The sequence below is a fragment of the Scomber scombrus genome, chromosome 2 (genome assembly GCF_963691925.1).
Source record: "Scomber scombrus chromosome 2, fScoSco1.1, whole genome shotgun sequence".
Classification (NCBI taxonomy): domain Eukaryota; kingdom Metazoa; phylum Chordata; class Actinopteri; order Scombriformes; family Scombridae; genus Scomber; species Scomber scombrus.
This window is the reverse complement of record NC_084971.1, coordinates 19,400,343-19,426,415: the sequence shown is the minus strand read 5'-3', so window position 1 is coordinate 19,426,415 and position 26,073 is coordinate 19,400,343. Positions and strand designations below refer to the sequence as shown.

At 39.4% G+C, this 26,073-nt stretch overlaps 1 protein-coding gene across 1 annotated transcript in view; it reads right to left on the bottom strand.

Moving 5' to 3' along the window:
* cabp4 (calcium binding protein 4) overlaps positions 1 to 26,073 on the bottom strand; it is a 54,111-nt gene that overhangs the window by 14,896 nt on the left and 13,142 nt on the right. Inside the window, exons 2-4 of the mRNA XM_062429922.1 lie at positions 5,013 to 5,069; positions 4,489 to 4,590; positions 3,958 to 4,096 (exon numbers count right to left, since the gene is read on the bottom strand). Coding sequence (XP_062285906.1) covers positions 3,958 to 4,096; positions 4,489 to 4,590; positions 5,013 to 5,068 — 297 coding nt within the window. The 5' untranslated portion in view covers position 5,069. The remainder of the gene's footprint in view (positions 1 to 3,957; positions 4,097 to 4,488; positions 4,591 to 5,012; positions 5,070 to 26,073) is intronic.

The following is a 26,073-nucleotide window of genomic DNA, read 5'->3' as shown; positions in this document are numbered from 1 at the left end:
GGTCATTGTGAAACGGCTTTCATTTCCCATCAAGTGGCTTTAAAACAATGAAACAGTCCCATTAGTTAAGAAGAAATCGAGTTATGGTACATCATTAAAGCGTTCATAGGCACAAAACTCCCTTTGGCATAGATTTTGCTGTTATCTTTTACAGTAAATCCCTCTCCTGTGATGAAGGCATTTATGGAAAAAGCCTTTGGCTCTGCATATGGCTTCAGCAGGGTCTCATAATGTTTCAGTATTAAAAGGATCTATTATGAGTAACAATATTAAAGTACTCTTTAAAAGGTGAATTATATTTTTAAAAAACTTTTAAAAAAGGAATAAAACACATTAAAGGGATCACAACAGAAAGAATTCAAAAGTGACTAAAAAAATGAAGCCATTGATCTAACTAAAGAACTTCCATCATCACTGTGATACTGTTACAAAACATATTTTTTCATGGAATAAATAACTAAAGGAGAACATGTACAGCATGTTTCAGCAATGATAAAATAACAAAGGACCAAACAGTCCACATCAAATACGATTCTACACTGTAACAAGGTTTAACCATTTCAATTTTAGTACACTAACATGGAAAAAGCCATTATTTTAATGGGTATTTGCCATTAAGAGTTCTGTCCTTGACAGAACAGAGTCAGTCTCCTTAACATCCTGGATCTGATCCACATCCACTTCCTCAATAGGAAGACTCAAACATGTTGCCAAAGTCTCCTTCCACCTCCAACATAATGCTGGCTCTTTGAAGGACTATACAACATTTTCTTGGCCAATGAGGACTAAAATATCCACACACAAAAAAAAAGAAGTCAAATCATTCAGATTTTATATTTCCGTTAAATGTTTATTGTAAAGTATGCCCGGTATATAAATCAACACATGTTTTCAAAATAAATGAGAACGATGCAATTGAGTTGGATCATTAGCTGGCTGGTGTCTAGTTTCCATTTTATCAAATATTCTGTGATGTCCTGAAGCTATCTGGGATCAGGGTTTTATACATGAACAGAGTCAGTGTCTTAACATGAGCCAAGCGGTACAAATAAAACAGGCACTCCAGGCAGTAGATCATTTGTGAGGTGAAATTATTGGAGTATTGTTGTTTGGTTTTTTTTGTCTTTTTTGTTTTTTAAAGATTGATTTGATTTTGAAGATGAGGTTACCTGCAGCCCTGATAAGATAGATCCGTTTAAATGAACAGAGGTGGGTAATGATGTCCACTTTTCATGGTCATTTGACCTGTCCAGTATTTGCAATTACTTGTTTGCAAACATTGCATTCATTTAGTTGTGTTGTGTTTAACTGCAGCAAACAACCAGTGTTCATTTTAATCAATAGTTACCACTTAGTATCTGCTGAACAAATGGTTACATTTTCCTACACCAATCTGTGTAACTTCTCTATACTGAAGGTAGGGACCTTTTTAAGGGCAGTCCACACCAACAATGATAACGATAACTATAAATATATAATTTTAAAAGTCATTCTTATGATGATGGTGGATGGTGGAGTCCACACCACAGCTATAATGACAACAACAGTGGCAAACGTTAACATCACTTTCAGAGCGATTTGATGGACAATAAATACACTGCAGCCAATCAAAATCCATCCCCTAAACAATAAACCTAAACAGAATGACAAAATCTTCAAGCACCACTAACCAAACTCTATTCACCTCCATTGTATCAGAAGAAAACCCTGGAAAAATAAAACCTTAAATAAATCAAAGCCACTTTTTTTACTTTTAGTTTTGGGTCCTTAATGCTAGTTTGACTCAAATTTTCACATCAGTTTCCTAGTTTCAGCTAATAATGACTGACTGACTGACTGACCCTACAACTACAGTAGAGCATAATGACTGAAAGGATCACGACAACAGCAATGGTTTAAGTTAACTGGGTGACAGACTGTCATCAGACTGTAAAATATCAATTTGAGGCATGTCAGATGTGGCCGATGAATCATAGTGCACTGAAAACTGAAACTGTAAACTGAAAAAAGTGTATGAAACCAGAGGTAGGTAGAAGGAGGATGCAAAAACCTTCTTTTTCGATTTGCCTCATTCATTTTGGTTTGTGTGTGCCATGAATATATTAAGACAAATAGATGTGCTGTGGACTTCATTCAAAATATGCATATTCGGCTTCCGGTTGACCATGTGAGAGAGCAGACGTGAGCTTCAGGTCTCCCGATCACTTTTGCTGATTTTTTTTATTTAAACATCGGACTTTCTCCTAACAAACTATCTTAGCGCATTGTTAAGTCACTTCGGAGCGTTTGGTACCACGATGAGCAACTCTAAACATAAGAAGAACAACGTTGGCGGCGCACAAACCCCAGCAGTGCCATCCATAGCTAGCAAACTTTCAACCATGGCAGGTAATGCGGCTACCTCCAATAGCAATGATGCTAGCGCTAGCTCACCTGCCCGGGGCGACTCCACCGACACCATCTCCATGTCGCAACTGGTGGCCGAACTGTCGAAACAGAGAGCCGGTCTGAAGGATGATCTTTCGGAGCTGATACAACAGTCATTAAAACCACTCCAGACAACCATGGATGTCCTCCAGGAGACGGTCAGCGCCTTCCAGACCCGTTTAACAGCCACCAAATTCAACCTTCCTGTCTCCAGTCATTTCAGATACTTCCAGGCCAGACATTTTATACAAAATATAGACTCTAACTTCCCCAATGCTCCCCAACCTACTGCCATAGATGACATCTTCCAAATCCCCTCCAACCCAAAAGGTTTTATTTCAAGAATTTACTCCAACATTTCATCTATCAAAGTAACTCCTCTCAATAAAATTAAAGAGAAATGGGAGAGAGAATTTGGGGAGGTTATACCTGAGGAGACCTGGACTGAAGCCTTAAAGAGAGTTAACAGTACTACCTCATGTGCAAGGCTGGGTGTTATTCAGTTCAAGGTATTACACCGTACCCACCTCTCCAAGTCTAGACTGGCCAAATTTTATTCTGATGTTGATGAGACCTGTATTAGGTGTCGGGCGGCTGAAGCAACACTAACACACATGTTCTGGTCGTGCCCCTCTCTCTCAGAGTACTGGTCGCAATATTCAGTATTCTTTCATAAAAGACATTAATTGCATTTGCCACCCTTCTTGCTCGCAGAAGGATTTTGTTACTCTGGAAGTCCTCCAAACCGCCCAGCATCTCCTTATGGTTGAGTGACATTATGCTTTACTTAAGTCTGGAAAAGATAAAATACACTCTTAGAGGGTCAAAAAATCTGTTCTATACCACCTGGGATCCAGTAATTTCTTTCATTAACGAACTAAAAACCCTCCCTGACAGTCCATGACATCATGACTATTATGGTTTTTGTGGGATGATAGATATATATATATATATATATATATATACATACACATGACAACGCATGTCTAGTGCAGCCTCCTCATCTACTCCCCTTTTATTTCCTTTATTTCTTTTTTCTTTTATTTCTACATGACCTCCACTTTATTTTTTTTATTTTTTTATTTTTCTCTCTGTTTAAACACTTGTACAATTTGTTTTCCTAAATACACTGTAACTTCTATTTATGTGTATCTTACACTACTCAGGTTTCTGTTTGGTTAGGGGTGGGGGGATGGGAAATTTGTGTTCACTTGTGTTCTGTAAAAGAAAATGTTTGTCTTTTCTTATATGATTGTCTTCGCATTATCTTCAATAAAAAGATAATACAAAAAAAAAAAATTCATATTCATTCATATTTTACAAATTTGGTCCTACATTTCGGACACTGTCAGTACTTTGCTGCAGGCTGTGTTAGGTTGACAAAGCTCTGAATCAGTCATTGGTGAATGTGTCCTACACATTTTATGTTGATGACCAAAGATTTTACTACCTCTCTGTCATGATTGTCAACTTTCATCTCAGACAGCCAAAAAACATGCAGTACATGCAGCAATGTGTTGTTGAACTGACCTGTCCAAAGAGTTTATTGAGGAAGGAGATGTAGGCGGCTGCCACTGCTGAGCTATTGCTGAGGCTCCTTCTGCCGCGACGATGAGAATCGTCCTCACCAGAGTCCTTCCCCTTGGCCGCGGGAGACTGTGACTTTGAGCTGTGAAGTGTGCATTTGCGTGCCAAGTGTTGAGAGCTGTCATCATTTAAGCCAGGCCTATAATTTCACCTCACAACTTAAATTAACAAACACACTTAAGGGCCTTTTTGTTGATATTCTTAGAAAGGTGTTACTCCATCTAGCCTCCCTTGAAATAATTAATAAAATGAGTGAGATAATTGAAAAACATCAGCAATCATGAACATCATTCATTACATCAGTCACTAAGAGAAAGAAATAAAGGAAGTATTTCTTAAGACGAAGTTTGAAATTCTGAAGGCTTGTTTTGCACCTGATGTACCAATCGATGGCACTAATTGAGTGTGCAAATCCACACAACCCACTCCTCTTGTCTTAATCAATGTTGATTAGAAACAAAGAATGATAATAACCAGAATTTCTTGGAGAGGCTGAGCTGAAGGGCCTTGTTTTTGAATTTCCCAGTAGCAGGCGATCTGCCAGCAGCTGCAGCTCTCCCCCCTCTTGGAGACATGCTAAAAGAAAAAGAAGCCTTAATCAATATAAAGTGCACCAAATGTCATGCATATGGAAAATGTTTTAAAATGTATTACAACCAATGATACAATTCAACAACACTGAACTCGGTTTAAATGTTCATGGCTGTTTAAGGGACCTAGAAACTTTAGGACACTGAAAAAAATCTTTCTAAAACAGACTATACCATCTCCTGTAAGACTGTCTTTCTGCTAATTGATTGCTCACTAACTACACTTTGGGAAATAATATGTGTTGCATATCTCCAAATTGTATCTTAAAAGAAAACCGCTAAGTTCAGGTTTAAGTATTACAACCTCTCTAATTCCTGATCTTTTAGGTACATTGTAAATGAGACTTTATGGGTATAATCCACTCAGTACTATTTTTTCCCCACTAATTTAAGTCAGATACTACTGACCTTCCAGCAGAGGATGGTCTACTATCAGATCCTCCCTTTCCACTTTTCAGAGACATCCTGGCTGAGGGAGAAAAAAAGATGAAGGTGAAGAGGGATCTGAGCACCGAGAAAAGACAAGAACCCTCCTAATGAAACAGTGAAGCCAGACAAAGAAGAGAGTCTGGCTGCAAAAGGCTATAAATACATTTTGGACCCAAAAAAGTTACAACCCTGATGTTCAAAAGCTGCATTAGCAGATTTTATGGCCACTTAATTGAATAATTGTTGTTTTTTACTGTATGAGCAAACAGTTGCCTATTAACATATCCACTAGACACAGAGCAACATTAGCAAAGCTTCTGGCCAGCAGATGAATTTCAGTCCAATATTCACTTCCATTATAGCCATTTTTTGGTCTTCACCAGCTCCTGAGGGAAACATCTGACTGTAGAGAACTAAAAAACACAAGAGGTTGAAAAGCTTCAGGGTTGTATAATAATTTTCTGTAGGTTTGTCATTATGAGTGACCCCTTTCATATTAGTCATTTGCAGTGTTGGGGAGTAACATGTAACAGCGTTATGTAATATAATTACAAAATAAATGTAACTGTAATCTGTTACAGTTACTGAGAAAAAATGTGTAATTAAATTACAATTATTTATTAAAAAAATGTTGATGGTTACAATTTGAAGTCAGACCTTTAAGATTTTGCTCAGGAGGGTTTTTTCCTTATTTTTTAATATATATGTTACTAAATACATATATTGCTTTTTTTAATTCTTTGAAAAGAATATATATATTTTTTTTTAATAAATCATGACGTGGGATTATTTTGAACACACATGGGCTTAAATGGTGTAACAGTACCAATAAATCCCATGCCAGACTTTTGACTTTTTTCATAAAATATCTTTATTTTATTTTCCAAAACCTAGATGAACTAAATACAATTTTAAATGACAGATACATCTTGCTTTATAAGAAATGATCTCCCTTATAAATCATGTCAGTATCCATGAAAAACACCTGAACTTAGATTTTGGTGCTTAATGGGTACACTTACCCTAACAGTTGAAAACATTTGTTTATTTAAAAAGTAATCAAAAAGTAATCAAATGTAATCATTTACATTACTTTGATTAAGTAATTAAAATAGTTACATTACTAATTACATTTTAAATAGGGTAACTGCTCATCTGTAACCTATTACATTTCCAAAGTAACCTTCCCAACCCTGATCCTTTAATACACTGTTAATATATAAAATGTTGATTAATGCAGCTTTTATAATAGTATCTTGTCCATTATTTGAATACTGTAAAAAACAAAAGACACGAGGAAGGGATACTGTTAAAACTGTGACTACTGAGGGAGAAAGAATTGAGAGACAAATTGATTTGGACAGCAGGACTCACACCTCAACAATAAAATTAAATAGTGTATGAACAATATGTGAAGAACAGTGGAAAGCTCAAAATTATGGAACAAAGCTGTAGAGGAGAAGGATTTTGTGAAAAGTGGAAAGACGAGAGTGTGACATGGAGGAAGACGGAGAAAAGAAAGATGGAGACAGAGGGAGTGAATAACAATCACACATGTATGAGTTGCAGAGGAGGAGAGGAGGAGAGGAGAGACTTACGGCTGTCTGTTTGAGGGGCAGATTAATGTTCTGTCATGGACCTCTGCGGTTCTGGCTATCAGTGCCTGATGATGAACAGCCGTACTTAGCATTGATGTGCTGTAAACATAACGCCTCACTCCACCATCTCACATTGCCACACGAAGATGGTTCAAAGACAGATACCCAAGATCTGCTCCAGCGGCCGCTACTCGGGCCGTGTAGACCATGAGGGCAATAATGAGAAGAGACATGAGGACCAGCCGTTTAATATGCCTCCACCAACCAAGATGGATTCCCGACTCCCACTGGGCTGAACAAAACGTGCCATGACTGAGTAGTGATTGCCTGTCTGTCACGCTTTCACACCATAGAGTGTGTATGTGCTCCATGCTGATTGCAACACATTTAGAGCATGTTAAACTGTACGGGTGGGGAAGGAAGGAATTTTCATGTCCACATGATTACAGTTGTGGGATGCTATAAAAAGTATATTTATAGTCTATAGTATGTCTATATATGTTATAGATACATACATGCAGCAGATGATTATTTCAGCTTTGAATGAAAGATAGTTTCATATTGTTCAGAAAATCTTGTTTGCATGGACAAACACACAAACACGCACAAACTCACACATCTGGCTCTCCCCCCCCCCCCCCCCCCCCCTCAACCAAACATTCACATTGCACATGTGGGCAAAGCAAGATATCCGCAAGATTTCTGTAGTGGTAGTCTCACATTGTTTGCCAGAAGAATTGCTCTCATCTTCAGTGAGCACAACTCCCATCAGGGTAAACAAACACACACACGAACAGACTGTATACACGCGCGTTTCACTACACAAGTCATTGAGCAGCACTGTGTGTCTGCAGCTCTCCTCCCTAAGTGGCCAATTGCTGTCAATCATCAAGCCGACACAAGCAATTTTAGATCCTAATCACGCTAATTGAAGTAATGAAATGGAGGGCCAGGTGGACCGGGCTAAAACAAACACAACTAAGAAGACTGATGATGGAGAGGAGGCTGCACTCGAGAGCTGCAGTGTTGTGGTAGGACTTGAATGGGCCTGACTGGGGTATGAAGGGTTAAACACTGAAAATTGAAATATATTTATTTTTATATGTATGTATGTATATGTTTGTGTGACATATACAATGAATCTCAGCCCCCTTTACTCCAGTGGCTCTTATATATTTATATATATATATATATATATATATAAGACTATATATAAAACTTGGACCAAGAAGCTATAAATGAACCGGTGGACGTGCCACTGGAGTAAAGGGGGCTGAGATTCATTGTATATGTCACACAAACAAGACCTACAAGCTGTACACACACACACACACACACACACACACACACACACACACACACACACAGCCAAGAAAACAGGCAGAAAGAAAACACTCCAATTATTCCACCAAGGCTGCATGATCCGTTTAATCTGTTGTTTTAATAATCGAAAATGTTTTTCTGCATCAATACAGGCCACAATGATGAACAATTCACCAGCTTGCTGTTTGGGAATCATGATGATCTTTGGAGAATACCTAAATCCTGTTGCTATTATTAGAGCTTTGTACAAGGATGAATTGTGAAAAACATCAAGTGAGTCACACTTATGACCACTGTATGGAGATTTCATGCTGCTGTAGCATCACATTATGTCATCAAATGATGCAGCATTGTTCAGAAATGATGTGTGTTCACCTGCATTGTAAATTTGGTTCCAACTGCATGCTAAGGTTGTCTATGTCAAATAGACCATGCTTAAATAAATGTCAGCAAGTCCCTCAAACAAAATACAAGGAAGGACCCAAAAATTCCACAGGAGCTGGGTGAAGTTCTGTTAAATTATGTACTAAAATTGGGACTGAAAGGGATTTGTCACTGTGGGAGATATCCAGGAAGAATTGCAAGAGGCACGGAACATGGTGACAAAAGATGACAGAAGGAAATGTTTCCAGGAAGGGGAGAAATGCTGGGACAAGTGTATCACATCTCAAGGAGAGTACTTTAAAGGGGATTAGAAAGTTGCCATTGAAAGATTTGTAATGACAATATTTATTTTAACTCCTTTCTTTCCCCCCGCCTCTGTCCATTAATTCTCATTACTTTCTAGAAAGACACACAATCGTTTTCTTATATGGCCTCATATTGTCAGGAGAAAAAATGGTCAGTTCCAACAAAAACACATTATTATTCATATGAATGTTTTCTGACACCTCTATGGTCTAGGCTTGATTATGTTTAGGCAAAAAAATCTAGTCATGTTAGGAAAGGTTACATCTTTGCACCTGACCAAAAAGACTCACCTGGTAATTCACCTGGTGGCTACAGGTTCAGGACAAAAGAAACATTTATCAGGCAAGTAAATGAACCACAAATGTTTTGCTGTCAGCAGTCTGCAGTCCTTAAAATTTGGCATGTGTGACAAAACAACAACTTATAAACACTTTTTGGGCTCATGAAAACAGTTTAGATAAAAAAAAACAGTTAATAAAAAGGTTCAAAATATTAAGTCAGACAGAAAAAAGCACAATGCTTCAAGTTCAGGTGAGTCTTCACTCCTCTTTCTACTGTCCCAGCTGTTTTCTCTTTGTTCTTGTACCATCTCTCTATCCACCTGCTGTCCAGTCAGAAGACAATCAATCCCTGAGAACGGAAACTATCAATAGTAATGCAATCAGGTCTGGCAGTCCATCTTCTCTACACCTATCTTAACACCTCTCGACACTTCCTCCACCTCACACTAACTGTCGTGTCACAGCTCTAAAATGAGATTGTCGCCTTTAGAATTGGTGCATTGGTGACAGGAGGGAACAGAGGGCAAGAATGAGATATTTTTCTCTGCATTTATCACAAATGCCTTATTACCTTGTATAATTCTTGTCTGATTACAGCCTCTTCTTCCTTGTATTTCTGGAGGCCAGACTGATAATAACACAGCAGAGCTGCTTTCTGTTGTCTGTTGATGTGATTGCATTGTAGCAAGCAACAGGGGCACCAATATTGAACTGAAACAAATGCAAACAGTGGGCTGGCCATCTGGCTTGGCTTGTACAGCAAAATATACTCGAGATCCAGATAATCAAACATTATAAAGCTGAGACGAGACGCCTGTCACTCTCATTAGAGTGTGAGTGGGCTGCCTGAAAAGACGCTCTACAAATGAACCATAGCCGATTCCAGTTGCTTTGAATCATTAAGCATTGCAAAGAGAAACAAGATGACACTTCACTATAAGACAAAAAAGCAAAAGGCAATCTTACCTTCACCAGGCACCAAAAGGAGGGTAAAAGATTATTTTTTCCCCCTCTATCTAATCTTAGTGTTCCCCTTGTTTGCGTTGGATGAATGAGTGGGGTGTATCTGTATGAAGGCTTACCTAACCTGAGGATTATAAAATGAAAGGTGCTTATCCAGCTAAATATGTCTGGATTAGAGATGTGTAACTGGCTCCCACTGTCCTGAAGAACAAAAAGGGCAATGATACTGCCTTCCTGCAGAGCTGGGATATTCTGTGCATTTGGATTAATATATAATTCATTTCAATATATTGTGGTTCAAATGGCTTCAGATTCCATGTGTAAAATAATGAAGCCTTTTTCAAGTCTGATCGCACAAACCAATAGTTCATTACAAACACACCGATACACATATAAGTGCTGTTCAAACCCACAAAGATTTATTTCAAATTCTAGACTAAATTCCAAAGTTTACAACAATGTTAGGGACCAAGCAAGTCAGGCGTTTAGACACAGTGAAACTCAAGGGTTTTATGTACCCAAATGTCCTTGAGAAACAAAAAACTTGACAGGAGAAAGTAATGCAGCTGTTTCTAGCCTCTGATGTCCAAATCAGACGCAAGCCTACAGGCGTGACAACACTGAGATAACTGACAAAGGGACAAACGCAGAACATTTATACCTGTTGGCCAGATAGTGAACACAAATGGAAGGACGAGGGAACATAACTGAAGTTTATGATAAAACATTAACATTTCTCAGGTTGATCCAGAACATTTAAAATGTAATTGATTTATACATGTTAATATATGGCTTAAGTATACTGTACAATTATCATGTCAATAGTACTGTATATGTAACCTACCTAATTGCAAAGCAACAAGAGCCGCAACAAAGCTTATTTATGGTTTCCACACAACAGACAAATTCTGCTATGAACTAGGTATCTTTAAGCCTTTACAATTGTGTGAATGTTTCAAGGAAAAGCACCTGAAGAGCACAAAAGTAGTATCACCCAAAATAGAAGATGAACAATACTGGGCTGAAATTAAATCTTTTGGGGAAGAATAACTTGGGAGAGCCTATGGCAGAGGTGTCCAAACTATTCCATTAAGGGCCATGTGGCTGCAGGTTTTCATTCCGACCAAGCAGGAGCACACCAGACTTGACTCATTTAATCAACTGATCAGTCTTCAGACAGATAATTGGTCAAAATATGTGCTCTTAATTAGTTGGAACAAAAACCTGCAGGTGCACGGCCCTTTATGGAATAGTTTGGACATGCTCTTGCCTATGCACTTAAGGGACATGTGATGCCGAATTTGATGGTAGTGTGGATAAAATGATGTACTTGACATAACAATGTAGAAGCTTTGGCGGCGAGCAGATAAAGATGTATGTATTATGGCTGTAAGTCGGGAATAAAGGCCATTTAAGCTGGGGAAAATTCAAGGTTCAAGAGTTTAATTAACTAAAAGCTTAAGAGGTAGAGAAAGAAGAAATGTAGAAGTCCATTAAAGCCTGAAGTGACATGTCCATTTACTGGCACATGGGATGTAGGAGTGTTTTCACTTTTTGAGGTTTAAGCTCTAAGGATGCTTTAAAAACAGTCTCCAGTGTATGTGTGACTGTGTGTGTGTGTGTGTGTGTGTGTGTGTGTGTGTGTGTGTGTGTGTGTGTGTGTGTGTGTGTGTGTGTGTGTGTGTGTGTTTGTGTGTGTGTGTGTGGTGTATATATACTACATAGCTTGAGTGACAATCCTGTCGTCTTTGTACTGTCCATCCCTTCCATCACAGAGCGCTTCCTAACAGACGCGTTCGCTGATGGACTGCTGTTTGTTAGTTAAGTCAGGCAAAGGATTTAGTGGGATTTCAGATCCCTGGGGCCATTTTCTATTGAACGCTGCACTGTTTATTGACTGCTGAATTGTCCCCAACATGCTCGCTACTCTTGCTTTGAGGACACCTTAAGTTTAACCTATGAACAAGGTCAGTATTGTCTTAAGCGTTGTCTCAGTCATTGATATCAACTGTACATTATCCACACAAGCCTCAGAGCAGGTATCAGTCTTTATCTGGCTGGACCTGGCACAGATGAGCCCTTTAACCATGAGTTCCTTTCTGTCTGACTGTCTGACTGACTGACAGACTGACTGACATCCAACCCAGAATTTCCAGTTAGAGTTTCCCCATTGGCTGTTTCACTAGCAAGGACCACATCAACAACACGATGCGCTTCAACGATTTATTAAGAAAAATAATTGATGAGCATAGTTCTTCCTTTGCCGACTATGTTTTAGGGAGGCTTTTGGAAGCCCGCCGAAGCACCCAGGCAGTGCAGGGAAATAGGGCGCAGAATACGAGAGCGGAAGGGGAGGAGAAGTTTAGGTGGTACTTATAGGAATGGCCGTAGGCGGGGCCATTGTGGTGTGGTTCTGCTCCTGAAATTACGCTTTATAAGCTTCCCTTCCCTTCTCACATCTTGCGTGGGCGTTTGCAGCGGTGGCCCTGAGTGAAGTCCCAAAGTAAGTTTTAAAAACATATATTTACCGACCGAAGTGTCTCACACAGAGATTCTGACGCTGACAGGAGCACCACCAACCCACAGATACAAATGGGGCTTTTCCATTATAAAGTTCTAGCACTACTCGGCTCGACTCGACTCGTTTTTTTTACTTATCCATTAGGGATAGTACCTGGTACCTGGTGCTTTTTTTTGTATCTGCTCTGGCGAGGTTCCAAGCGAGCTGAGCCTGTACTAAAATGTGACGTCAACAGACTGCCGGCCACTGATTGGTCAAAGAGTGTCATCACTGGAAGAGTCATGAGCGCGATGTCCGACACAAGAATCAAACCCGCAACAGCATTACAACGATTCGTTTCAGGCGAGTTAGCATTCATGGCACATTCTCTGGTTCTCTTCTCTTGCTTTGTGTGTGACAAAAAGCCACAGACTGAGCAGCAAGTACACCATCGCCTCGATGTCCTCCATTGTTTATGTGTTTGTGTCATGTATAAAATGACGTCACGGCAGTTTTGCGCATCCGTGCTATGGCGACTCCGCTCACGTTGAGGAGGTACTATGAAGTAATGGAAAATGATGTGCCTGGTACCAAAACCGAGTAGAGTCGAGTAGAGCCGAGTAGTGCTAGAACTGTATAATGGAAAAGCCCCAAATGAGATGTGGCAGATCAATTTTACTAGCCTAAACCGCAGTTATGTGGTGGTTAGCATAGCTAGCATTGTTAGCATAATCATGCTTTATTATTTATTTTTACCTCAACGTTGCTTGACCATGTCATGTGATAGGCTACTTCAGTGCACTTTAACAACAACTATACCAAGACCACTACTGAAAATTGCAGATAAATCTTTAATATCCAGAAATCCACATTATAGACACTGGCTATCCCTGTAACAAAGTGGCCACAACTTTGCACATTGACCACAGTTCAGCAATATACTAGACTTTGACCCAGATTTCTTTGATAAATGTCACATAAAAGACACATCAGAGAAGTTTGTAACGGTCCATACAAATTCTGTTGTTCCTGTTGTTGACATTACACATTACTCAGCAGTGGTCAGGACCTGAACTTTGTCTCACTTCACTGGACAAACCTGCTTCATGACCTGTGACTCTCGTAAATGTCACATCTCCTTTTAAAATGTGTAAAAAATAAATCCAAATCATATCCACCGTGTCATTTTAGTGAAACTTATTCTGTAATTTCATGACTACTAGGTTTACTTTAATCCTTTACTCCATCCATTATGTAGCAAGTTTCTCTCATTTTGTCTTCCTTCCTCCCTGTTACCCAGTTTGCAGCCCAGTGAGGCAGTGCTCCAGTGGGAAACTGTTGAAGAACCTATTTCCCTGTGCCATCAAACCCTCGCCACACTCAAATATGCTTAGTGCATCCAACATAAGCCCTTATTTAGCACTTTGCTTTTTTTAAAGACGTGGATAGTTTTTTTTCACCACTTACCTTCACAGAAAAAGACAAGGAAGTGCAATAATGTGGTCAGATTTCATGCACCAGTCAGCTCCCAGTGGAGTGCAGACCTTTGAATTGTTAACTTAAGAGGAAATCAACTATTGTGATTCGCTTGGATTGGCTGGAGGCAGAGGTACAGTTTTGAGCAGCAAATCTGTCTATAAGACGCCACGTTTAATAATAAAGAATTTGGCCAATCCAATCCAAAATGTAATGTAAAAAGGAAAAATTTTACATTCATTCTTATTAAATAAAATTACATTTGTACTGTGTGCTTAAGTAGTAATGCATGTGCTGTTTGTGTGTGTGCAGAGATGCTATTGGAGGGGTCTCAAAATTAATGATGCGTTCAGTTATTGGTGACTGATGATGTCATATCAGGAACTAATTGCCTGCACTTTTGCCTCATTAAGCACAGCATGACGTCCTGCCACAGGCCACTGACTGCACACCTCACTACAATCACTGCTATCTCAATATGTCCCTGTTTTATTCCCTCATTTGCTGCTGCTAGGGTGTGGGTTTCTTTGTATGTTTTATCAGTCCTGTCAATTTCTCCTGGTTTCTCTTGCATATCTCTCCCTGCTCTTTATCTCCATTTCTCTGCTGTTATCTGTCTATCTCAGTTTCAGGCTGTTTTAACTTTTATGCATATTCTCTCCGTTGGATATTTTTAATCTTTGATATTTGCTTTTGTATTTCCTTTTAAATTCTGTTTCTCTCTGTGTCTTATTCGCTGCAGTCACCTTCACACTCCTAATCTGGAGCAGTTGGCTCGTCTCTCCTTTTCTCTCTCCATCCATTCACCCCTCCATTTCGCACATGCCCACTGCCCTGCCTCTGGGCCACCCCCACCACCACCTCACGTCCACCTCAACATCTCTCCCTCTTTTATTTATGGGAATATGCTGATGGGGCAAACCCAGATAAAGATAGAATATTTCTAGTTACAGGGTGAAAAATAGGAAATGAAACAGAAAAAAAGAAGTGAGAAGGTATGAAGGATGAAAGAGCACACACAATTAATCATTGCGCTGTCATTTGTCCTAAAAAGCAAAGCCATTCATCAAAAGGCACGGAGGAAAAATACAGAAAGGGAGAGAGAAAGAGTGGAGAGGAAAAAAAATGTATTGCAGGATCTATGCAGTATCTAATTGGGTCAGTGGCAAATAATGTGGATGCGTTAGTGCTGAGCTTTGCTTCGGAGCTGCAACAGCAGGCTGATTGGAGATCAGCATCAGCAGGAGAGTAATTCAATCTTATGACAGATAAAACAAGAAATAAGGCAACCTCAAACATCCTGAGCAACCTGACTTCATACGTTGCAAATCCAATTGCGTTTCTTACTCCAGAACCGCCTGGTAACTTTCACTATATGAAAACATGAAATTGAGACCCAAACAACATCACCTAAATGCCAGAGGGACCTGTTGTGTAATTTCTCCAAGACTGCACATAGACTCAAAAAAGAGCAAGAGGAGCAGTATAAAATAAACAAGGAATGAACCTCAGGGAATATCATTCTGTCAATCTGTCATTTTATTTGACAGGGGTCATTCTTTCTTTTGCATTGCTGGCTGAGCCTGTCACAAAACATTAGAAAAACGAAAACTTATTCAATTATATTGTTTTTGAATTTTGATTTTTTTTTTTTTGTAATGCGTGTGTGTGTGTGTGCCCCTGCTTGTCAAAGTTGAGGACAAATCACAAGTAGGGTTAATGGGATCTGTCTGAGCCAAACAGAAAGACTCATAAAATGAGGGAAAGGTGAAGGTGATGTTGGGTGTAGATGACAGCAACGATGGAAAGCTGAAAGAAAGACAGACTGAAGGAGCTGTTTTCTGTGCAAGACCAATCTGGGCTGAAGTTGGGGATTTGGCACGCGGTGAGAAGAATAATGCACCTTGACAGAACAGCACTCTCTGCCAACACGACCAATGATTCCCCCTGAAGCAGAGTGATGTGGAGTGCAAGCAGCACCTGTGACACCAACTGACACCCCAGGGGAACGTCAACAACTAGCCACCTGTTATAAAATGCAGTCACCAAGATCACACTGCTTATTAAAGTCAATGAATCTCCAATGATTGATGCAACTGTGTGTCACGCCATGACAGCCTTTTAATGATTATTGAGCTGAATTCAGATTCATTCAAACAATTTGTCAGACACTCAAGGAAATTGTTGCTGCATTATAAGGTGATTACTTCACTTAAAGTCGAACTGAAATCTGACTTCTTCTCCTTTTTTGTGGAGGGAAATATAAAGTATTAGCTTTGTACACTACAAAAGGATAATCAGCTGGTTAAAGTGATCATATCTTGACTTCTGACTTATATTTAATACAGCCAGCGATAGCAAACTCAAGTTAAGAGACAAAGCTTGAACATCAAAAAAATTGGCAGGCTGCATAAGGAAATAGCAGGTAGCTTGTGAAAGTTGATATAAGACATTTTTCCTCCTTTTTCAACAAGCATACTTGGTGTTCATTGTGTACCATATGTAGCAGCCCTTCTTGTTACTGATTTTTAGTATTTGGCGAAGACCCATTGTGCTGTTAAACCATTTCTTGGTTGCCTTTATACAGTACAGGCCCTTACTGCAAACGCAAAAAAAACAGGGAAGTAAATCAGGAATTTAATTTATGTTTGCATACAGTATAAACTTCCAATGGCAAGTGTAGGATATAATGAGCAGTTCCTTTGATTGTTATCATAAGATTTAAGCAATTTCCCATCTTGTGTGATGCCAAGAATGTTGAAAAATTCAGCACACACTATAGCAACAGTATGTAAATAGAAGTTTACTTAATCTCAGAGTTAATGGCTTGTGAAGAAGCTGGGGAGTCTGTGGTTGTACACTTAATGGAAAACCTGTGCCGCTTTGTGCTGGAGTAATGGGAGGAGATTATCTTGCCATGCAGAAGGACTGGATGAATACTCCTCCACACATTGGTCGTACTCTCTCCTTCCTTCCCACCAATCTCTTTCTTTCTCTCATTTTATTATAATATACTCATGAGCAGCATGAATGCTTTAATCATGCTGACATGAAGGCTGAAGGATGTTTAGCTGACAGTCTGTAGAATGGAATTTTTGGTTTGATCATGCATTTTATTTTAATTGGGGTAAGTTTTGTGACTTTTTTAGCATACAATGCAGTGTCACTACATAATATTCCGAATTAATTAGTCTCCATATTCTTCATCATCAAACTTTGCTCCTCTGATTTGGATTTCACATCTTTCCTCGGTTGCTGCTGACTATTATTTACTTTTGTCCGGCGCAATGCTACTGTGTTAAATGTCTATGTCACAGGCAACCTAATGTTTACCCCAGAAAAAGATCAATACCTCAGGGCGATTGTCCAGACTTCATTCTTCAAGCACAATTGATTGCGTTCCTTCCTCAGAACTAGCCTGGACACAGTAAAACCAGACAAATCCATGCGGTCTGGTGTCACCGTGGATGGAAACATTGTCAAGTATTAAGGCTGTGTCTGTCGAAAGTACTGATTACCTCACTCATTGCATTGTCAATCTGTAGTTATGGTGTTGTCAGCCTTCCCAATCACAAAATATAGAACACAGTATATGTCAGTTGAATGACACTCTGCTGAACTTTTTCAATATAAGACTGTGACAACACCAATGTCAGTGGACATGTCTCACAATTGCAATCTAGGATCGACTTTTTTCTCACACAGCCCAAAATCACAAAGTATAAGGGTGGAGATTGAAAAATACTGTCCAAGGGGTGTTGTCAGCCAGGCTGACATATCAGCCAAAAGTACTCTATTGCAGATAAATCAGTATCAGTGTAGGGTATATGTTGGCCTAAAAGTAACATGAAATGTATGTACAAGAAATTGCAAAGTTGTGGATGGATAAGAAAGGATAAAATATTGATGCAGAGATATCACGAAGAAAAATAAATTTCATTTTTATATCATGATGAGTGTAGTGTATACATAATTTATATCGCCCAGGGGCACGCAGGTGGTCGAGTGGTTAGAGCGCATGCCATATACACAGCCGAACCTGGTTCGAATCCCGATCGGAGGTCCTTTGCTGCATGTTACACCCCCCTTTCTCTCCCATGTTTCCTGTTGGTCTACTGCTAAATAAAGGCATCTTTGAAAAAAAAAAAAAATTATATCGTCCAGCTCTACCCACAAAACAACTTGACTACCGATAGTTCAGTAGGAGATTGGGATGTGTTATGCTAGTAGCAGCTAATGTAGCCTCAAGCCGCTAGCCTTAGTTAGGTGAGGGGTAGCCTACAGAGGTTTGGTAACCTCACTTCTTTGTAAATCCACACCTGCCGATTCTTTTGATTTTTCAAACCTGTAGTCTTCAGTCCCAACAAATGTTGACATCCCTTGCAATATGTGTGATTCCAGTGCCATTTTAAGTAATTTAGAAACAGGGTCAGCATTATATTATTTATCTTTCAGACAGCATAGGTGAGGTTATTTTTCAACTGTAACATGTCCTGCTCATGCCATGATGGTCACAACTGTTTTAAGTAAATTAACACATGTATTTCCATAGTTGTCTCAAATGTTTTTTTTATAATTTGTCTTGCCTTCACCCAAATTACAACTCCCTGGGCCCTCGTCCACAATAGAAAATAATTCCTTTCACAGAGAGATTGATCTCTAAATACCTAACAAACAAACAAAAAAAACCCTAAATGCTCAAGTCCCCCCAATCCTGCCACACACACACAAAAAGAAAGTCTCCTTCTTTTTTTTTTTTAATTCTTTGTATTTTTCTAATTTATTGACTGAGTTAGTTGTTTAATCCTTAAATCAACCCAGTATTTTTCCTCTCTTTTTTTAACAATATATTTTTTTGGCATAGAAAATGTACAAGAACAAGTACAACAACATTTAGGAACACCCCCTTCCCCCACCCTCAACAACATATACATTCCGGGATAAAGACAAAATTACACAAGACATTAAAAAAAAGAAAAAAAAGAAAATGAAACCTACATGAAATAAAATCAAATCATTATTGGTCATATATATTGATAACAGGCATGATAGTTTCCGTAGATGTGGTCAATCAAATTTCATTCATATAGTTTATAATAATTATTATTCATTAATTCCAGTCTGATCACTTTCCAGGAATTGCATAAAGGTGTCCCACATTTCCCTGAACTTATTTAGTTTCCCTCTGGCCACGTAGGTTAATTTTTCCATAGCCATTTCCCGTAACCACATTGCAGGTGTAGGGCCGTCCACACTTTTCCACTTCAGCGCAATCACTCTCCTAGCCTGAAGCAGGGACAAAGCAATGCCGGGTGCTGTTTTGCGGTTCAGTACAAAGTTATCAGGATAGATACCTAGTAAGCAAAGCTTTGCCTCAAGAGGGACTTCCATATTAGCCATACGTGAAATCATATTGATAACATCTTTCCAAAATGACTGGATTTGTTGTCATTCCCACATGCAGTGTAGTTTAGTACCAACATTATCACTGCATTATCAGGCATTTAGGGAATTGTCCTTTGATTTGGACCGCAACATACTATACAGTACTGACAACTGGCCTGGAGCATCCTTATTATTTACAGTAATCCTCTCTATAGCCGACATGGGGGGCTCATCCAAGGAGTGGGTCTGTGATTTTATGAAGCTCCTTAACTGCAAATATTTTTAAAAAATGGTTTCTATGGATATCGTATTTACAGACCAGTTGATCAAAGGACATTAGTTTGCCCTCTATATATAGGTCATTTATTTTACTCAAATTTTTGCTAGCCCATTGTCTGAATCCACCATCAGCTCTACCGGGTACAAAGTTATCATTACCCCATATCGGGGGAAACTGTGAGAGTGTGGGCGCATCCCCTGTATAGGCATGTGTCTCATGCCAAACAGAGAGGGTGTTTTTAACAAATGGGTTTTTTGTCTGTTTCTTAAGTTTTTTTACATGAGCAGAATACAGATACGATTGAAGATGTAGACCTGATGTTGTAGTACGCTCGATAGCAAATAATAATATCATCTGCAAAGAGCGAGATTATATACTCCGTTTCTTCTATTTTCAAACCTAGGATTCCTGGGTGCTGCCGGATAGCCCAAGCCAATGGCTCAATAGCAAACAAAAATAAGAGCGGAGACAGGGGGCAGCCTTGTGGCGTGCCTCTGTGTAGACTAAATGGTTGCGATATCTGATTATTTGTTAATATCTCGACTGTTGGATCTGTATACAGGAGCGTCAGCCATTTGAGATATTTGTCACCCAACCCAAATCTTGCCAAGACCTCCATCAGGTATTTCCATTCAATCCTGTCGAAAGCCTATTCGGCATCCAATGACAGGATTGCGTTATCTTTAGCATCACGTTTTTCATATAATATATTCAATACTCTGCGTATATTATGGAATGCTTGGCATCCCATAACAAAACCATTCTGATCATTAGGGATCAGGGATGGAACATGCATCTCTAATCTCCTTGCTAAGGCCTTGCAGAGTATTTTTGTGTTGCAACACATTAGGGACAGAGAGCGATAGGATCCCCTTTCTGTAGGTGGTTTGCCAGGCTTTGGGACCAGGGTGATTAGCGCAGAACGTAAGGATCGGGGCAGGGTTCCTGACTCATATGCCTCTTCAAACATTTCTAGTAGAGGGGGGAGCAATTTATCTGGGTACAATTTATACATTTCTATAGGGATCCCATCTGGACCTGGGGTCTTTCCACTTTTCATGCTCCGCACAGCTTCTGACAGTTCATCGACCGTTAAACATTTGTCCAGTTCAATCTTATCTTGGTCTGTCATAGTTGGGATGTCAAGTTTGTTCAGGAATTCAGACTGCAACTGTGTATCATCTGGGTATTCTGATCGATAAAGGGACTCATAAAATGTTCTAAAGGAAGAGTTTATTGCAATCGGATCCACTGTATGGCTTCCATTTTCTAGTTGAATTGAATTTATAGCTCTGTCAGATTGCATTTTTAAAATTCTCCATGCAAGAAGCTTGCCAGCCTTATCACCTTGGTCATAATAAGACTGTTTTAGCCAAAGGACATTTGCGGCGATTTTGCTAGTGGTGAGCTCCTTATACCTGGTTCTCAACAAAAGGAGCTCCCTATGTTTTTCTGGACTGTCGTTTTGATATAGGTCTAGTTCCACAGCTTTACTCTGGGCCTCAAGGTTGATTAGCTCTCTATATTGAATCTTTGACTTAGAGCTTGCATAGCTTATCATCACACCTCTAATGTAGGCTTTGAACACTTCCCATCTTATGCCTGCACTGGTCTGATTTGTGTTCATATGAAAATAGTTGTCAATATTATCACCAAGAAATTGGACAAATTTGGGGTCTTGAAGCTATTTAGTTTGGAGGCGCCACCTAGGCGGGCACTTGGTAAGCTTTGGTATATTAAGAGTAAATGATATGGGAGCATGATCAGACAATACTATGCTGTCGTAAGCACATTCATTCACATGGGGTAATAAATTCATAGAGATCAGAAAATAATCAATACGTGATGCATTTTTGTAAGTGTTTGAATAGCATGAAAACTCCTTTTTGTTAGGATGGAGCTTCCTCCAGACTTCAATTAGGTTGAGATCATTTATAGACTGAAGCAAAACCTTTCTAGTGTGCGAATGAGAGACATCAATGCCTGTGGAGCGGTCCTTTGGTGGGTCTAGCACACAGTTTAGTCACCGCCTATTATATATTGTCCAGGAGTAGAGGATACAGTGAGAAATAAATTCCTAAAAAAGTGGGGTTGTCCTCATTAGGTCCATAAACATTGACTAGAGTAATTTGGGTCGCTAATATTGTTCCTTGTAAAATAATGTATCTGTCTACTGGGTCAATTACTTCATGGCTAAGCCTGAATGGGATTGATTTGTGAATTAGAATAATAACCCCTCTGGCTTGGGAGTTAAATGGGGCTGCAAAGATTTGTCCAGGCCATCTTTTTTTAACTTTAGTTTATTCAATCCTCTAACATTCCAGGATGTGATCTTGATCTCTGATTTACCTACCATTAAGCATAAAAGTAATTATACAGCAGTGCGCTATACGAAAATTAACTTTACCTCTCTTTTTATCAAGGAAGAAAACAAACAGGAAAACAAAAACAGAAGGACAATAATTCCATATATACAGTAAACAAAAAACCCGGAAAACCCTTATGCATTTCCCCAACTGAAATACATAATTGTAACCCCCTAGGTATCTACAGACTCCAGTCATTTTACACACCCGATCCTCATAGTGAGGAACAGTGTGGCATAAGAGCTTTAAGAGTCCCATTCTTCTGTTGGCTCCATCAAACTACTACATGGCACTGAAAATGGCAGCTGTCGGCATAAGCAGCATCCTCTGTTTAGCCTACTTATCGTCTGGCGCTAATGTGGACCCAGTGTCTTCCTTTAGGCTTTGGATAAACTTTTCTGCGTCGGGTACCGACGTGAATGAATGTCGCTGCTCGCATAACTTTTTCTTTTTCTCTGTAGTTGAGGAACCTCATAATTACCGCTCTTGGTTTTGGATCCTGGCCAGCGATTAGTCGTCCTATCCGATGCGCTCTCTCTATAACAGGTGGGGTGGGGAAGACGTCCGTGCCGAGAGCTTTTGGTAGATATACACGTCTTGACCCTCAGCTCTTTCAGGAAGGCCGACGAGTCTTAAATTGTTGCGACGTTCCCTATTTTCCTGCTCTCCTACTCTCGTTTCCAGTGTGGCACATGTCTCCTGCTGTTTTTTAATAGTGCTGTGCATGGCGTCTATGTTGTCCTCAGCCCTCCCAATTCTGTCTTCTGCTTCTGTAATCCTGTTAGCTTGGCTTTGTAACTCACTCTTGAGTCCATTTATTCCCGCCAGCACATCCACAAATTTCTTTGAGAAGTCCTTTTGCATCGAGTGTATGGCGCTAAGAACTTAAGTGCTGGACTCTTCCTCTGCCGTTGCCTCAAGTTTGTCATCTTTGCTAGCAGCAACTGAGCTAGCATTAGCTTGCGAAGTAGGAGCTGGTGTTTTCGATGTTGCTGAGTTTTGCTGAGTTGTTTTCTGTGATTTCCTGACCATGGTGTTGTCTGGTGGTGTACCATTTTAAGTTCATGTGGGGTTTAAACAGTTTGTGGTCTTGTGAATAATCAGTTCAAAAGGTTAGCTTCGGAGCCTGACTGAGATGCGTCTCACTAGCGCCACGCCATAACCGGCTTTCCTCTCTCTTTTACTTAAAGAGTGAAGAAATTACATAGTCATTTTCAGGAAATAACTAGTTAGTAGCTGACCTATAAAATACACTCTATTATACATAAAGGTCTAAATCCTTCCAAAGCCCTCTCCACGCTGTCAGTCATAAAATTCAGGTAGAGAAATACTGAAATTATTTATTTATTTTTTTAGTCTTAAAATATTGACTAAAAAGCTGGAATCAGAGCCTAAAGATTTTTATCTGCAGAATGTGAACCCACCAAGATTGCTAAAAACCTGAAAGGTACATGGCCTCAGATACCACAAGGCATGGTTGAGAAGGACAAAATATATATATATATATTGTTTTTTTGGTAGTTTGGTTGAACTTAACCCTTGCAAATCTGTGTATTTCACCCACTCATGACCTAAGCGTGTTGAGACTGCCTTGAAAGCCCTCTTGGTAGAGTACAGCCGGTCCCTCGGGTGCCCAGGCACATGGAGAGCGTCTGAGAGTTTTAGTGGTCAGCAGGTCAGCTATGAGCTGTCTGATAACTGCTGGTGCTGTGGGTGGAGTAAGCACTCACCTATACGTGCTTTTTCATTTTTCACAAAAGGGATGAGCAGCTCTGGGGAAGCCAAGAAGACCATGAGAGGATTCTGTTCAAGGACTCTGACAGCCAAAAGGCTTTCATAAAGGCACTTCTACATTCATCTAAACCACTTAAAACATGCGGTCCATATCTAAAGTACCTATTTATAGATTGATAGCTTTGGCATTGGTAGACTGAATATTCATTTATCTCTTTTCAACTAATTTAACCCTCATGTTCCTTTTGCAAATTAATGAATATACAGTATCATGGTCTGTTAGCACAGTATTGATGAGGTAACGCTGATAGTAATGAGATGCCCAAAGTCAATCAAAGTGTTTACAAATGGATGAGCGCAGGCATCCACATCTAGCTGACCATTAATTTAATTGACCAAGCTTGTTGTTCATCTGTTACTTATCAACCATGGAAAATTGCATAGTTATAAATTAATGCTGTGATGACATTGCAACCAGTAATACGTCATGAAAATGTTGTTTTTATAGTCTCTGCCATGTGCTGCATTCAAAGGAGCTCTCATCCCACCTGACAAAGAATGTGCTTTAAGCTTTCTCAATGAGAACATTTTTTATAGCTATATTTATAATGTTTTTTTTTTTTTTTTTTTTGCAACTTTGTTTACTACTTCTCCTTTTTGTAAATTCTCTCACTTAAACACTCGCAGCCATTCATCCATTCCTTCCACTTCTCATTCATCCATTCATTTTTGTCTTCAGCAGTAATTTACTGCTGTGTCACCCTGCGCAACTCCACTGTTATTGATGCCTTGTTGTCTTTGATTTATTTTATTACTGAGGCAGGTGAAAGCTGCCACTGTTGTGAATGCATACAAACAAAGCGCACACACATGCACACATATGCTTGGCTGATACTGGCCAAAGTCTCAGCCAACACAAATTAATCTGGCAGTGTGATTGTACGGCTGGCAGTGTATTTTGTTCAGCTCAGTCAACACGTTGAATTTAATTTCCTCTCTCTGTCCTTCAGCGGGTGGATTTTTGTTTTCATCCCAGAGTAATATTTCCCTTGTTTTCACACTGATTTCCCTCTCCACATACTGTATATATATATATATATATATATATATATATATATATATATATATATATATATATATATATATATCTGCCGCTCTGTGTATTTGCTTTTGCTCGTGTCACTGTGTGCGATGTCGGTTTGTCTCCTCATCTGTCTCTCTGTTTTGCTCTGCTTGTCTGTCTGTCACTCCCCCCTCTACACACCTCATCCACCAACACCATCATCATCAAAACACACCCCCCCAACCCATTTTCCTACGTTACATTATATCTCCTCACTGCTGAGAAAGTGAGTGACAATATGCACAGTCTACAAACGACTGATGGGGATTTTAACAGGATACGTCACGACTGAAGGGGAAGGGAGAGAGGGAGGGACAGAGGAGAGGGGAGAAGGAGAGGAGGAGAGCAAACGATGAACAGAGACAGAGAGAGAAAGAGAGGGAGAGAGAGAGTACAGAGGGATATATTGACTCAAAGCTGGTCTGCATGCTCCTCAGTGTGTGAGAGACTAAGGACGTGAAAGCAGGCAAAATGGAGTGCTGGCACAGATGAAGACTGTCCCTGGGTACGTATTTGTAGATATCTATATTTGTGCATGTGTGCGTCTCTGTATGTTATAGAGGTTGAGAGTGAATGAGTTTGTAGTTATTATTTGTATGTGGGTACCCAAGCAGTGAATTTGGGTGTTGTTACATAAGAGCAGTGTGAGTAACTGAATGAGTGGAGGTATCGAAAATGGGAATGGGCAGTTTGGGATCTTTATCTGTGTGTAGGGTCTTGACGCACATGTGTGTGTACGTGTGTCAGAGGGAGTCTGTTTAAGTGCTGTAACTGAGTATAGAGAGAAAAGAGAAAGATACAAGTTTGTGACTGAGTGAAGTCTTGTTGTTTCTAGACATGGATGATGTATTGGCTTTATTTTTAGTAGATAAGCTTCCAAAAACTTCATTGTGTTCAGTATAGAAATGTGTATGTGAGTGTGTGTCAGAGAGAAAGACTAAATGTTTTATGAAGGCTTAATGGTGATGTAAACAAAGCGAAACAAAATCTTAGCATTTTCACCAACTGGTTTTTCTCATGGCTTCTACATACAACTGGAACATTTTCAGTTTATTCTCTTGGTAATACGCATTACCAACAATAATATTGTACACTCCTCGTGGAAGAGGTCTTTTTCTATCCAAAATGAAACTGTAACAAAAGTAAAGTTTTATTCTCAATGACTCAATTAATTGATTGTCAATCATTTTCATAATTGATTAAGTCATTTTTCAAGCAAAATGCCAAGCATTCTCTATTTTTTCCAGCTTCTCAACTGTGAAGATTTTCCATTTTATATAATTGTAAACTGAATACCTCTGGGTTTTTGTACTTTAGCAAC